Source organism: Halichoerus grypus, chromosome 8 (assembly GCF_964656455.1).
Source record: "Halichoerus grypus chromosome 8, mHalGry1.hap1.1, whole genome shotgun sequence".
NCBI lineage: Eukaryota > Metazoa > Chordata > Mammalia > Carnivora > Phocidae > Halichoerus > Halichoerus grypus.
In genome coordinates, this window is record NC_135719.1 from 68,511,615 (window position 1) to 68,527,277 (window position 15,663).

The 15,663-nt window shown below is 46.1% G+C and overlaps 1 protein-coding gene across 1 annotated transcript in view; it reads left to right on the forward strand.

Moving 5' to 3' along the window:
* Positions 1-5,524: 5,524 nt before the first annotated feature.
* The window catches only part of TGM5 (transglutaminase 5), a 29,548-nt gene continuing 19,409 nt past the window's right edge, over positions 5,525-15,663 (forward strand). The window contains exons 1-4 of the mRNA XM_036120054.2: positions 5,525-5,660; positions 11,521-11,700; positions 11,828-12,073; positions 15,061-15,179. Of these exons, the coding sequence (XP_035975947.1) occupies positions 5,651-5,660; positions 11,521-11,700; positions 11,828-12,073; positions 15,061-15,179 (555 nt within the window). The 5' untranslated portion in view covers positions 5,525-5,650. The remainder of the gene's footprint in view (positions 5,661-11,520; positions 11,701-11,827; positions 12,074-15,060; positions 15,180-15,663) is intronic.

The following is a 15,663-nucleotide window of genomic DNA, read 5'->3' on the forward strand; positions in this document are numbered from 1 at the left end:
AGCTTCTCTGGAATCAAGGATCCCAGGTGTCTCCATTTAAATGGTCTTAGCGAGCCTGCAGGCAGAGGCGGGAGGGAGGTCAGTGGCCTGGGACGACAGTGATTGTGCCGCCAGGGGGACCGGCCAGAGCTACCTAGCAGGACTTCTCTGCTGCCTCCTGAGAGCATGGGAATGGCTGGGCAGGGCTCACTCAAAACCATTTCTACTCAGTCTAGATAAGTTGGAAAGAAGAGAAAAGTGAAAAGGAGCAAAAGAAAAAAATCACCAATAGCTCCCCATCCCAGAAGAAATCTGCTAACGGTTTGCCATGTATCTTTCTATTCACCCCCCTCCCTGCCATTCATTGTGCTTTTTTAAAATTATCATTACATGGCTATCATCAAAAGATAAGAGATAACAAGTGTTGGTGAGGATGTGGAGAACAAGGAACCCTCGTGTACCCTTGGTGGCAATGCAAGCTGGTGCAGCCACTGCGGAAAACAGTACGGAGGTTCCTCAAAAGTTAAATATAGAACTGCCCTCCGATCCAGGAATCCCATGTTTGGTTATTTATCTGAAGGAAATAAAATCACTATCTTGGGGAGATATCTTCACCCCCATGTTTATTTCAGCATTATTGACAATAGCCAAGATATGGAAACAACCCAAGTGTCTGTCAATGGATGGATGGACAAACATGTCTCACACACACACACACACACCCGAATATTATTCAGTCACGAAAAATAAAGGAAAGGCTTCCATTTGCTGCAACATGGATGGACTTTGAGGGTATTATGCCAAGTAAGAGATAAGTCAGACAGGGCATGACAAATACTATGTCACTTACACGTGGAGTTGAAAAAAGCTGAACTCCTAGAAACAGAGAGTAGATTGATTGGTGGTTACCAGGGCCTGGGGGTGAGGGAACTGGGGAGATGTTAGTCAGAGAACTTCCAGTTGGTAGATGAATAAGTTCTGGAGATCTAATGGCATTGTGATTATAGTTAACAATAGTGTCTTACATACTTCAAAGTTACCAAGAGACTAGATCTTAAATGTTCTTACCACAAAAAAGAAATAACTATGTGATGTGATGGACTTGTTAGTAACACAACTGTAATAATCATATTACTATACATAATTGTATCAGATCAACACGTTGTATACCTTAAACTTACGCAGTATTATATGCCAATCATCTCTCAGTAAAAAAATTAAAAACACAGTTACTATAAATTGGCATATTTCCATCATGGAAAACTTGGAAACTCCAGAAACGCAGAAAATGAGAGCATCCTCCTGCAGGTTTTCAGGCATGGGCCCTTCATCCTTGCCACTCCTCACCTGTGCAGGGGCTCTGCAACTTGGCACCTCTCCCCACCCTCTCCCCTCCTCCTCCTCCTCTGTTTTTTTTTTTTAATTTATTTTGCTTTCACAAGCTCCACCCTGTGTGCCCACTGCGCCCATCCCCACTGAGTGCTGTGGGCATTTCTGCGGGGCTCTGTCACTGCTTTGTCACTGCTTTTTCACTGCTGTGTTCCAGCTGGCTCCCACCCACTGAGGGAGACCTAGAACCCGGGCTGGCCCCTGTGGAAATCTGAAACCTTGCTCCACCTGCCAAGTGCCTCGTCCTCTTTTGTTTAGTCATTGCCCCTTCTGTCAGGTTGGTCTGGGGGTACAAAGCTCCCTGGCTTTGTTACTTGTGTCCCTGGAGGGGGGACAGTAGACAGGCTTCCTGCTGGGCCTTCAGGGGCCTTCGTTCGGGGGGGATTAGCCACTTCTACCTTCCCAGTCAACCTTTCAAATAATTTCCAGTCTCCTCGTCCAAAAATTGGCTTAAAAAACTGTACTCTGTAGTGTTTTCTTGTTTTCATGTAGGCAAGCCTGTCTGGCTTTATTTCCCCACTTCAGTTGGACAAGCTAGACAATCTCAAAGTCCCTTCCAGGGCCCAGGACTCTGGGGTTCATGCCCCCTGCTGCAGAGCACCTTTAGATTACGTCCTGACTGACCCTGCTTCACCGTCCTCACCCTCCCCTTCTCTCACAAAACCCAGTGTGCTGGCCTCCCAGGCAGTGGTGTCCACCAATAAACTCTGACAGAAATGTCTGGGGTGCGGAGCAGGGGGCACAAAGTAGGCCGGCCCTCAGCCCCCAAGTCTTCCCCAGCAATCCCCCATGGTGTTCATGGAGACCATGGTGCTCATGTCCTTTTGGCTGGTAGTTTTGGGGTCCATGCTGTTCGGCGTCATTGTGTGATATAAAGCAAAGAGCTCCAGGGCTGAGTCCTGGGTCCCTCGAGTGCAAGACAATACCAACAACAGTAGCAGAGCCAGCCCTCAGAGGGTTGCTGTGAGGATCAAATGAGAGTGTGTTCTAAAGAGCTTTGTCATTCGGGAAGTCCATTCACACATAGAGGTCCTCCCATCAGTTTAATCACCTCTCCTGGGTGACTGTCTCCATTTCTGGTCATAGCAAAAGGGAGGAGGCAGAGGAACACACCTGGACCTGTCAGTTTGGGCTTCCCTTTGCTATTGTCTGTGGGGAACTCCCTCCTTCCCCTCAGACCTGGGCACCCATGGAGCCATGGACCCTGAGTCTACAGATAAGGAAACTGGAACGTGGCTAAGGGCATAGTGGGAATTCATGGTAGGGCCAGAATTAGCATCCTAGTCTCTCTGAGTCTTAGAAAGGTCTGGAGGTACCCCAACCCTATCTTGGTAGAGCCAGCCTAGGGGGATGGTAGGTGAGCCCACACCTCCCTTCTTGAGTGCTCCAGGATCTGCTCTGTGCCCCTCCCTTGCAGGTCACAGCCCTACTTCCTTCCAGACAGGAAGGTGCTCAACAACTCTGCTCAGCTTCCCTGGCTATCCTCGGCCTCCCTTACCCTTGACCAAGGGACAAGCTGCTACGATCAGCGCTGCCTCCCTCCCCCAGCACACACACCTCTGACTAATGGTTTGTAGGAATCGAAAAGCTGAACCTGTAAATCAGCTCATTAGCCCAGCGCCAATGAAATAGGCTGTTATTGTCTGATGGCCATCCAGACCCACCCACCCTCGCTGCACTCACCTTCCTGTCTCTCCTCACAATTAAGCTCTCCTGCCTATGCCTCCTCCACCTCCCCCAGACTAACCCATTTCCACTAATGTGGCAATGGGTTCAGGCATTTATCCATTTGTTCATGCATGGGTCATCTTTTAATTCATTCACTGCCCTGGACAGCAAATATGAACTGGAAAACTGCCCATCCTTCAGATAGTGCATTAAGCATGTACACAGGACTCTGGAGTCTGACTGCCTGCCTTCGAAATCTGGCTCCACTAGGTCTTAGTGATCTTGGGAAAACTATTTAATGTCTTCAAGCCTCAATTTCCCCACCTGTAATAGAGGAACAATAATAGTACCTAACTCATGGGGAACAGCATGAAGATTAAGTGGGATAAGGCACATAACGAATGTAAGACAGTGTCTGGAACTGAAAAGATGTCACTAGTCTTACTAGTAGTTTTACTATTAGCCCCCATCATTAGTAAGCACTGGAGATATATTAATAAGACATAGGCCATGCCTTCCAGGGGGGCTGGGGGGGAAAATAGGTTAAGTATTTATAACGTTGTGTATGAGTCGGCTAATATGGAATGAAAAGGGGGTGCCCTTAAATGCCTGGTGTGGTGGAGAGGATGTTAGGAAGACTTCCTGGAGGGGCAGTGCTTGAGCCTGGATCTGAGGAAGTAGACAACTGAGAGAAGGACATTTCAGAAAGAGAGAGACTGACAGGTGCAGGAGAGGAGGTCTGCATCAGGGGTTTGGCCTGAGTGGAATCCAGGCAGGAAGGAAAGGTCCTGAAGGGCTTTGGGGGCGATGTTTGGAAGTTTGGACTTGACCCACTGCTGGATTATTTTTTTTTAAGATTTATTTATTTGAGAGAGAGAGAGAGAACACGGGATGGGGGGGGGGCAGAGGGGCAGAGGGAGAGAGAGAATCCCAAGCAGACTCCTCACTGAGCACAGAACCCCATACAGGGCTTGATGCCATGACCCTGAAATCATGACCTGAGCCGAAATCAAGAGTCAGATGCTTAACCAACTTAACCAACCGAGCCACCCAAGCACTCCTAGAGGGAGAGTGGGAGAGAATCCTAAGCAGGCTCCATGCCCAGTGTGGAGCCCCACACGGAGCTTGATCCCATGACCCCGAAATCACGACCTGAGTGGAAACCAAGAGTCGAATGCTCAACCTACTGAGCCACCCATGCGTCCCAACCCATTGCTGGATTTTAAGCCAAGAGCAACCTGACTGAACTGGCACTTCAGGAAAATCATGTGGATGGCTCGTTTGGAAAAAGGATGGGTGGGAGATTGGTTAGGAGTTGTCCAGGCAAGGGGGTGTTTCAATGAAGGCAGGGCCAAGGGGCACAGGGAAGACAGACTAATGTTAGGAGATAATCAGGAGCTGGACTGGCAGGGCTCAGCAACTGATGGGCTAAAGGAGGTCAGGAAGATGGAGAAATACAAGGTGGCACCCAGGTTTCTCCCAAAGTGACTGGGCAGGCACCATCCTCACTCATCAAGACCAGAAATGCAGGAGGAAGGGGAGAAGGTTAGGCGGTCCATTCTGGATTAAAGGCCCATGGGTGTGTGAGGTAGTGAATTGTGCATGGATACACACACGGTAAGAGCAGACTGGGGACAGGGAGAGTCGAAAATACGGGAGAGAGAGCGGATGGTGGTGAGTTGAGGTTCCTGAGGAGGCAGGTTAAGGGACCCAGAAAGCAGGAGAATGCAGGGAGAAGGGTCCCACAGGAGGGAAAGGCAGTGTGGGGGTTGGGTGGGGGAGGGCGGCCTTAGAGTGTCCCGCCCACTCCCTGTGAAGAGCCCTTTCCCCTCCTTCCACCTGTCCTCTCCCACCTGTGCTTTTCTCCCTGCACACTCACTCCCAGGACATGTGCTGTTCTTAATAGAATCAATGTCCCTCACTGGCATTCCCACCCTCTTACCTACTTCCAAAACTCCTCCATGAATCTTCCCAAGTTTGCTCCCTCCACTGCTTTTATTTGAGTTTCGCCTTCCCCTGGCAGGTTTCACCCAACACAATAGCTCTGCCAAAAAAGGAGTACCAAAAAAAATCATACCAAGGGTGATTCAGAGTGGGTTCTATTTGCTTTTGATGTCTAGAAAGTGACTTTTCAGGAAAAAAAGCCAAGCAGAGTTCTAGGCTTGAGAACTCTCCCAGGCTCTTGCAGTTGTGAGCTGTAGTCTTGGGACCCTGGTATTCTTTCTCGCAGGGGGCACAGGCCCCTCCATCCCAAGAGGCCCCATCAGCTAACCTCTCCCACCTGGCTCCCCGACTACAGCACAGCACCTGCCATGGAAGGCCCCATTGCCCAAGAGCTAGCAAAAGCTCACATGGCACAAGGCCCTGAGAGTTCATCGGCCTCCACACTTCCTCTCAGCCGAGCAACACTGCCAAGAAAAACCTGAGGGCAAGTGAGAAAACCAGTTGTGATCTGCCCAGTAAGCAGGTGGCAATGCAGCAGTCAACCTGCCTTCGGTGTCTCCTGGAGTCTTGAGGATGGAAGGGGAAAAAAACACTCCAGGACCAGTTTCCTGAAGCTCCACACCGCCCAGCTGTTCTGTGGGGAGCAGCCCAGGAACCAGAGGCAGCCACCATGGAGCAAGGTAGGGGAGGCCCATGGGGCTGCTGGAGCTGAGGGAGAAGGAAGACAGAGAGACCGTAGGAAGTCAAGGGGAGAAAGGATTCAGGGGAAGAAAGGAGTAAATCAAGAACTGAGGTAGAAAGAGTAGAAACCCAGGAACCTCAGAATTTGTTGGTAGCCTGAGACCCAGGAGACAAGGTGGAGGCTGGTTGGTAAACATAGCCAAACAGCTGTGTACCAGCATGCCTGCTTCCACAACCCAGTGGTGCGGGGCAGAGCCAGGGATGAGTGGGTCAGGGATCCTGTCCTCTGCCACTTGCTGACTCCTTGACATTTAGCAAGTCACTTCTCCAGTTTCCAGATCCCAGCCTGAAACATGGGGTGGGGGTGGGGGGGGGTGGCGGTTGACAAGACAATCTTGAAGTTGTCTTTCAGCTCCAACATTCTATGCATCTTCATATCTTCTCTTCTTCCCCCACTTCAGAAGGTCTGTTCCTCATTTTAGCTAATCTTCCCACTACCACTCTCCTCTCTATATCAGCTCCCTCTCTAGAAAGCCTCTATGAAGAGTAAATGGTTAGTTGAAACCATTTATAAGAATGAACTCGAAGCTCTACAAATTTAACAGCCTCACCTTCATTTACTATTTTTTGTGTTTAAATTTTTATAATTTTTAAATAATATTTGATGCATTTTTTTTAAAGATTTATTTATTTGAGAGAGAGAGAGCACAGAGGGAGAATGAGGGGGAGAAGCAGGCTCCCCACTGAGCAGAGAGCCCAGTGTGGGACTTGATCCCAGGACCCTGGGATCATAACCTGAGTCAAAGACAGATGCTTAATGACTGAGCCACCCAGGCGCCCCTAAATTTTTATAATTTTTAACTACACAAGAAATACATGAATACATAGTTGGGGTATGTATTCATGTCCCCTGACTGTCACCTCCAGCCCCAGCCTCATCTCGAAAAACCACTGTGGTCATATCTAAGAGAAACCACTGCTACTAGTCTTTTGTCTCTCTCTATATATAATCAATACAAGACTAGCTTGTTTTTGGTATGTCATGGTATCATCACATTGTACATATTTTTCTACAACTTGATTTTTTTCCACTCAACAGTATGTGTTGGAGCTCTACCCATGTCAATTAGTACTTATAAATCTCCCTCAAAATTTTCTACTTTGCAAAGTATTCCATAGTATGAGTGTAAGTAATTTATTTACCAGTCCAAATTTTTAAAAGATTTATTTATTTATGAGAGAGAGATAGCAGGGGGGAGGGGCAGAGGGAGAGGGGAAGCAGACTCTGAGCTGAGTATGGAGCCGGCTACAGGGCTCAATTGCATGAGCTTGAGATCAAGACCTGAGCCAAAACGAAGAGCAGGATGCTCAACTGACTGAGCCACCCAGGTGCCCCTATACAGTCCTATTTTGATGGGCATTTAGGTTGTTTCCCATTTTCCAGTTAAATAAGCAATGTTGCAGGACACATCCTTATGTATGCCTCTGTACTCATGTGGGAGCATCTCTCTAGGATAGATACTGAGATGAATTATTATAATTAAATTACTATAATTTCCTTTCTATTTCCCTGATCATTTCACCCCCATCTCCCCTCACATCAAGGAGAACAAATATGCCCAATAGTAAATGTACCTTCTATTTGAACATCTGGTATCTGGGGTGAAGAATAATCCCAGCATTATAGGCAGAGATTAACTTGCCCCATGATGTATCCGAAGATGAGATTTGGTCCCAGTGCTTGCTGTGAGGCAAATGTTGCCATAGCTGTTGAGTGTTCTGGGTCACATGCCCAACCTGAATTGGAGCCAATTAGTGATGTCTGTCCAGTCATCTAGTCTCCAAAAGGGGAGAACTTCTTTTTCCACTAATAGGGGAAAACCAAGAGCTTTCCCAGCTGACAGTGGGCTAGATGCCCTTTCTGAACATGAGTGAAGACCAGCAATGGGCAGCAAGTGTTGGGTAATGGAAAGAACACAGGACTTGGGCCAGTAACCATAGGTTCAAGCTTAGACGAGACATGTAATCTGCCTGAGCCTTGTTTCCTCATCTCCAGGTGTGAATGACATGGCATTTCATCCCTCCAACATTGTGGTGAGGATTCAATGAGATAGAGTGTCTAGGATGGTGCCCAGCACATAGTAGACAGGCCTCCAATGAGGTGTTGGTTGAATTTGAAATAAGTGCAGAATGATTATGTAAAAGATAGAGAACTCTATTCAAACTAACAAATATCTTTTTTTTTAAGATTTTATTTATTTATTTATTTAGAGAGAGCAGGGGCAGGGCAGAGGGGGAAGGAGAGGGAGAAAGAATCTCAAGCAAACTCCATGCTGAGTGTGGAGCCCAATGCAGGACTCCATCTCATGACTCTGAGATCATGACCTGAGCCAAAACTGAGTCAGACACTTAACTGACTGAGCCACCCAGGTGCCCTAACAATCTTTTATTACCTACAATGTGCTGATCATTATGCTTATATTTCTTTTATAAGAAACCCCATACCCATTAGCAGTCACATCTCATTCCCACCTCTTCCCAGGCCCTGTCAAACCCTAATCTACCATCTGTCTCTATGAGTTTACTTATTCTGCATATTTCATACAAACTGAATCATAATATCTGACCTTTCATGTCTGACTCCTTTCACTTAGCACAATGTTTTCATCTATATGGGTATACCACATTCATTCATCCTGTAATCAGTTGATGGTCATTGGGTTGTCTCCATCTTTTGGCTACTATGAATAATGCTGCTATCAACATTCATGTACAGATTTTGTGTGAACGTATGTTTTCAATTTCTTGGGTACATACCTAGGAGTGGAATTGCTGGGTCATATGGTAACTCTATTTTTTGACATTTTGAGGAACTGCCATACTGTTTTCCAAAGTGACTGCACCATTTTACAGTCTCACCAGCAATGTATAAGGGTTTCAATTTCTCCACATCCTCACCAACACTTGTTATTTTCTGTCTGTCTTATTAGAGCCATCCCAGTGGGTATGAAGTGGTATTTAATTTGCATTCCCTAATGATTAATGATGTTTAGCATTTTTTCATTTGCTTACTGGTCTTCTGCATATGTTTTTGGAGAAATGTCTATTCAGATCAATTGCCCATTTTTTATTTGTTTTTTTTTTTTATCATTAGGTCGTACAAATTCTTTATATATTCTTTTTTAAGATTTTATTTATTTAAAAGAGAGAAAGAGAGCATGTGCAAGAGAGAGCATGAGCAGGGGAGAGGGGCAGAGGGAGAGGGAGAAGCAGGATCCCTGCTGAGCAGGGAGCCTGATGTAGGCCTCCATCCCAGGGCCCTGGGATCATGACCTGAGCCAAAGGCAGACGCTTAGCCAACTAAGCCACCCAGGCGCCCCTCTTTATATATTCTTGATACAAGTCCCTTATCAGATTTATGATTTACAAATATTTTCTCTCATTCTGTGGGTTGTCTTCTCACTTTATTGATGATGTACTTGAAACAAGAAGTTATTAATTTTGATGAAGTCCAATTTATAGTTTTTTCTTTTATTGCTTGTGCTTCTATTGTCATATCTAAAAAACCATTTCCTAGTTCAAGATCATGAAGATTTACCCCTATGTCTTCTTCTAAATATTTTATAGTTTTAGCTCTTACATTCAAGTCTTTGATTGATTTTGAGTTCATATTGTATATGGTGTGAGGTAGGGGTGCAACTTCATTCATTGCAAGTGTATAGAAATATAATTAATTTTTGATGAATGTGAATGAATGTGTCTACTAGTTCCAAATTTGTGTGTGGATTTGTCAGGTTTGCTATATTCAAGATCATGTCATGTTAATAAAGATAATTGTACTTCTTTCCAATGTATATTGGTTAGAAAATCCAGCACAATGTTGAATAGATGGGGAGAGAGGAGACATCCTTGTTTTGCTCTTAATCTTAGGGGAAGTATCTAGTCTTCCACTATTAAGTATAGTTTTGGCTGTGGATTTTTCATAGATACTCTTTATCAGGTTGGACAAGTTTACTTATTTTCCTAGAGGTAATTTACTTGTTGTATTTTTATTACGAGAGGTGTTGGATATTGTCAAATATATTTATATTTGGTTTATATTTCTTATAATCTACATACAGCTGAGACAAAACAGCTAGGCCTCTATCCTCATTGGCTTACATCTCGTGGTGGAAGACAGACAAATAAAAAAGTAACTACAAAAATATCTGAACATCTCATGCTGATCCTGAAATTAGTAGGCTCTCAGTAAAAGTTTGTTGATAAAAATGAACAAATGAGCATGATATTAACTAAACGAAGCAATTAAGTTTCTTGGTAAGTGATGAAGTTAAGTACTGTAGGTCAGTGGGAGATGGGGAGAAGGGTGGGTCAACTGGGGCAGGCTTCATGAAAGAGGTGGGTCTTCAACAGACCTTGGAGGATAGGTGGAATTTGGTCAGATATTTGGTTGGGACAGATGGAATGAGAGGGCATTCTAAGTTGGGGTTATAGCAGGATCAAAATACATGGACAGGCAAGGCTACCATTTGCTTGAGGACAGATTAGCTAGAGGAGAGGGCCCACACTGGGAATGGTGAGAAGTGAGAATGCAAGTGTAGGTAAAGACCAGGCGTGGAGGGTCATAAATGTCAGGTTAAGGAGTGTGCCTTTTGTATGGTGGGCTGTGGGGTATCTCAGAACTTTTAAAGCAAAACGATGTCATGATCAATTTGTCTTGAAGAAAGATAATCTGGTGATGTGTTAGGAGGGGGTGGTGTAGGAAGCAGGAGACCTGGTGGAGGCTGTTATGGTCACTAGGTATGAAGTGAGGAGGTCAGAATTGTGTAAATGTGGAAAGGGACAGGTGGACACCAGAGATATTTTAATGGGGTAGAGGGACTTGTCCACACATAAATGGATAAAGACTAAGAAGGAGGTAGGTGAGCCAATTGTGCTTTAAAGCTTGTGAGCCCAGGTGTCTGGGGACCACTGTAAGACCATGGTCAAACATGGAGAAGTCAGAAATGGAGCCCTTTTGGGGAAGACACCTTGGAGAACAGTGAGATCAATCTGTATTTTATTAGAAGCTCCAGAAGGTGGAGAGTGGGCCTTTTTCTTTTCTTCTTTTTTTTTTTTAAGATTTATTTTTATTTGAGGAGGGGGAGGGGCAGAGGGAGAAGGAAAGAAGAGGAAACCCAAGCAGACTGCCCGCTGAGTGTGGAGCCCTACTCGGGGCTCAATCTCACAACCCTGAGATCATGATCTGAGCTGAAATCAAGAGTTGGACGCTTAACCGACTGAGCAACCCAGGTGCCCCCGCGAATGGGCCTTTCTTTGACTGTCCTCAGCATCCCAGATCCCAGAGCATTAGGCACATGGCATTAGTGGTGGTCAGAGAGTCAGCAAATTGCTGGGAGCATAGTACTAACTACCAGATCTAGATGTGGAGGCTGGTACGGGGGCAAGTGAAACTGTTAACTTGAGTCCAAAAACTGGATGCTAGGGTGAATCTGGAGACATGCTAGGCTGAAGGGAGTGATCACACTTAGCCAGGACTACAAAAGGGGTTGGACAGAGGCAGAAAACCATGCATCTCCAGGAGGAGGGTGTAAGCAAGATGGGGACAGAGGGTCCTGGAAGCGAGGAAGGGAGGGAAGAAGGAAGTAAAAAAGAGGCACTGGCGTGCATGGATCCTCATTTAATCCTCGTACCAACTGTGTAAGTCTGGTATCATGGAATCTGTTTTACTGACTTGGAAACTAAGGCTCCGAGAGGTTAAGTTTCTTTCTCAAGTTTGTACAGCTAATAAGTGGTGGGCAGGATTGGGCCAGGCTCCACAACCCTGCTCTTTCATATGCCCCTGGCTCCCTGTTGCAGGGCTGGAGGTGGCCCTCACAGACTTCCAGAGCGCCTGGAACAACGTGCAGCACCACACAGACGAGATCAGCTCTGACCGCCTCCTGGTCCGCAGGGGCCAGGCCTTCAACATCACTCTGTACTTCAGGAACCGGGGCTTCCAGCCAGGCCTGGACAATATCATCTTCGTGGCTGAGACTGGTGAGGACCCTTGGGGTGTGTGTGTGTGTGTGTGTGTGTGTGTGTGTGTGTGTGTGTGGTGTATTTAGGGAGATTCTGGAGGGTTGAGAAGTTACTGCAGAGAGCCTCTGTTCTGCTTCCCTCCCAGGACCCCTACCAGACCTGTCCAACGGGACTCGAGCCCTGTTCAGCCTGACAGGTCGTCATGGCCCCAGCCCATGGATTGCCTCACTGGAGACCAACGGGGCCAGCTCCCTGGAGGTGATCCTGTGCGCCCCTCCTGTGGCAGCTGTGGGTCGGTATCTCTTGAAAGTTCATATTGACTCTTTCCAGGGATCTGTCACAGCCTACCAGCTTGGGGAGTTCATCCTGCTCTTCAATCCCTGGTGCCCAGGTAAGGCAGAGTGCCTGTGGGGGTCTCTTGTCTCTGCCCCTTTGTCAATGCCACAGAGAGCCAGGCTCAAGGATTTCTAGATCCCTGTTCCCTGGCTACCAGAAACCTCCCAACTGCATGCACTCAGCATCTACTCCCAAGCACCAACAAACAGGGCAGGGAGAAGTTGCTATTTATTTACTTATTTAGAATTTTAAAAACATGAGCCAAGTCATCTTTACTTAAAAAGAAAACTATTATAATTAAATTTGACCACTATTAACATCTACCTTTACCACACATTTTTAAAAAAGATTTTATTTGTTTATTTGGAGAGAGAGAGAGCAAGCAAGAGAGAGAGGACGAGGAGGGTGTGTAAAGGGAGAAGCAGACTCCCCACTGAGCAGGGAGTCCCAGGCGGGGCTTGATCCCAGGACTCTGGGATCATGATCCAAGTCGAAAGCCAACACTTAACCAACTGAGCCACCCAGGCGCCCCACCATACATTTTTAAGTTAACTTAGTTTTTTTTCATTATAAGAGTAATAAGCGCATTGCATTGAATGTGCAATGAAGTAAAGGGAAAGAAAGAAGAAAGAAGAAAAGAAGAAAAGAAGGAAGGGAGGGAAGGAAGGGAGGGAGGCAGGGAGGAAAGTATAAGGTGACAAGTAAAACCTTATCACAATCTCCAAGTTCCATCTTCCAGAGGAAAATCCTGTTCACATTTTCTTGTGCAGCCTTACAAAAATGTTCTATGCTTAAATAAATATGTATTTATACACATATGCGTATATGTGTGATTATATATTCATACCACAAATGGGATTATATAGTACATAGCATGCCTTAACTTGCTTTTTTCATTCAATAATTCAATTTTGAATGTATTTTCCTATTAATATGTTCTTTTTAATGGCTACAATTACTCCACTGTTTGGATGCACCAAATGTTTTTAACTAGTCTCCTATTTGTGGGTATTTTGGCTGTTTCCAGTTTTTGTCTTAGACAAACAAAGCTACAGGGAATAGCCCAGCACTACCTGTCCCACAATCCCTGTCATCTAAATCTACCTGGGGGCAGAATAGTTATACAGACATACAGACATGTTGTGGGCAGAATGAAGGACAAGCCAAGAGGAAAGAGTGGGAAGAAAGACAGGAAGAGTTGAGAGTAGAGACTTAACAGTCTTACTTCTAGTTCGAGGATGTCCCTTCCCCTTCCTCCCTCTTATCTACCTGCTCCCCCAACCTTATCCTGAGGGGGCCAGGTGAGTCGTACCAGAACCTGAATGGGATCTAGCATCTCCAACCACCTCCCACCACCCACAGCAAGTGTCAATGAGTGGCCCAGAGCTCTCACCCATTAGCCATGTGAAAAGGCCCTGCCACTGGTCAAGGAGGACAGTTGTCTGTCTCTCTCTATCTCTCCCTCTCTTACACACCCCCCTTCTGGCCTCCAAGACTGTGAGTTTCAGACTGTACTGAGGCCTCCCCTGGACTGTGAGGAGGAAAGTGATATCTGTGGGAACTTCTTTTTTGTAGCTGTGCCCCATCCAGGTCCCAGGGAGACTCAGTATGAGAGTAGGGAGCAGTAGGGGCTGAAGTCAGGATCAGTGGCTACCCCATCAGCATGGCCAAGATATTGGCTGGGGAGCCCCACCCTGGAGCTCTGGCCACTGCTAGCCCCCGCTGCGAGGAGGGATGTGTGTGGTCTCAACCGTGAACCCTCAGGTCTCACCACACTGGTGCAAGACCTCAATGAAACACATCTCTCCCAGGGGTCCTCCTCCACCGATGTCCATGCAGGCTAAGTCTGAGGAAGCAAGGAGAGTACTTTTACCTAAGTGTTTGGCAGGACTTTCAGACTGTTCCAGGACCTGCAAAGGGGACACCTGCTCCCATGGCCTTTGTTTATTCTCAATTTTAAAAAGATAATTTTTCATATCATGAAAGTAATACATGTTCATTCCAGAAAATCTAGAGAATACCAATAGGCAAAAAGGGAAAAAAATTACTATTAACACCTTTTAGAATAGCCTTCAAAATCCTCTGCATAAATATGTTTTTAACAAACATCAATTTATGCTGTAACATTATTACGTAACCCATTTAAACTTAATATATCACGTGTAGATTTCAATGCCTATATATACAATTTTGTGATCTTATATTAACAGTGTACAGAATTATGGCTATTTAACCAGCTCCCAAGAACCAGGCGTTTAGGTTGTTTCCAGCTTTTCAGTGTTATAAACAGCACTCAGATAAACAGCTTAGTATCCAAATCTCTGTGCACTTCCTAAATACTGTCTTTAGATTAAATTCCTACAAAAGGAATGAGGAGGTTAATGTCGACCCAGAAATTCTGGTTTGCTCTTTTCCAATCGGGATTAGTTGAGTGTAGCAGAAAGATCATGGAATATGGTATCATATGGACTTTGTATTCAAATTTCACTCTGTACTTACATGTGATTTGGACAAGTTATCGCTTTGAGCCTGTTCCCTCAGTCTTGAACGGGGTCAGGATGTAAATGTGCTTTGCAAACCAAGAAATTCCACCAAAGGTAAATTTTTGCTGTTCAACCTCATGTTTGTATTGAACCCGTGGCTAGTGTTGAGGGATTATAGAAGGTTGGTCTCTCCAAGAACCAGCCGCCTTCTGCCTCTGTTGGTGTCATCCAATGTCTTCCCCAGAGCTCTTTTTTTTTTTTTAAAGATTTTATTTACTTATTTGAGAGACAAAGAGAGCACGAGTGTGGGTAGGGGCAGAGGGAGAGGGATAAACAGATTCCCCACTGAAGCCAGAGCCTGGAGCTCAGAGCCCAGAGCAGGGCTCGATCCCAGGACCCTGAGATCATGACCTGACCCAAAGGCAGACGCTTAGCCAGTTGAGAAACCCAGGTGCCCCCAGAGCTTAGTTTCCATGGGACTTTGCCTTCTGGGGATGGGAATGGGGTGGGAAGGGCAAACTGACTTCTCTGCTTTGTGTCCTCCCACTTTGATTCCTAGAGGATTCTGTCTACTTGGACAGTGAGCCCCAGAGGCAGGAATATGTCATGAATGATTACGGCTTCATTTACCAAGGGAACAAGAACTGGATCCGCCCATGCCCCTGGAACTATGGACAGGTGAGTTTCAGCCCTACTCTTGGCTCATGGGAAGAGGGGAGCAGGAGCAGGGTGGGAGGATTCTCCTCATTCAGGGTCCACCCAGAACTGACAGATGGGAACAGTAAGATGTGAGATGACATCTGGGAGCTAGAGGAGCAGTCACAGATGGTTGGAAGGTGTTCTTTGCTGATCATGTCTTGTTTGGAATCAGGATCTAAGGGAGAAGAGCAGCTAAAGACACCCACCCTGGAATTCCATTGAGCACGATGATGAGGATGAAGGGACAAGAGTGATGATGGCCATGATGGTGCCTGGTTTTTGTTTGTTGAACTGTTTCCAGTAGGGCCCCCTTTGCCTCTCTCACTTCATCCTCATCGCCCAGGCCACGGACCCTAGATCAGTTATGTCACACTGAGGAAACTGGTCCCTGAACATCTCAGCCAGAAGCAGGGTTGGCGAGCAGCAGTGCATTTCCTTCCCGGTTACCATTGCTTCTTTGTTG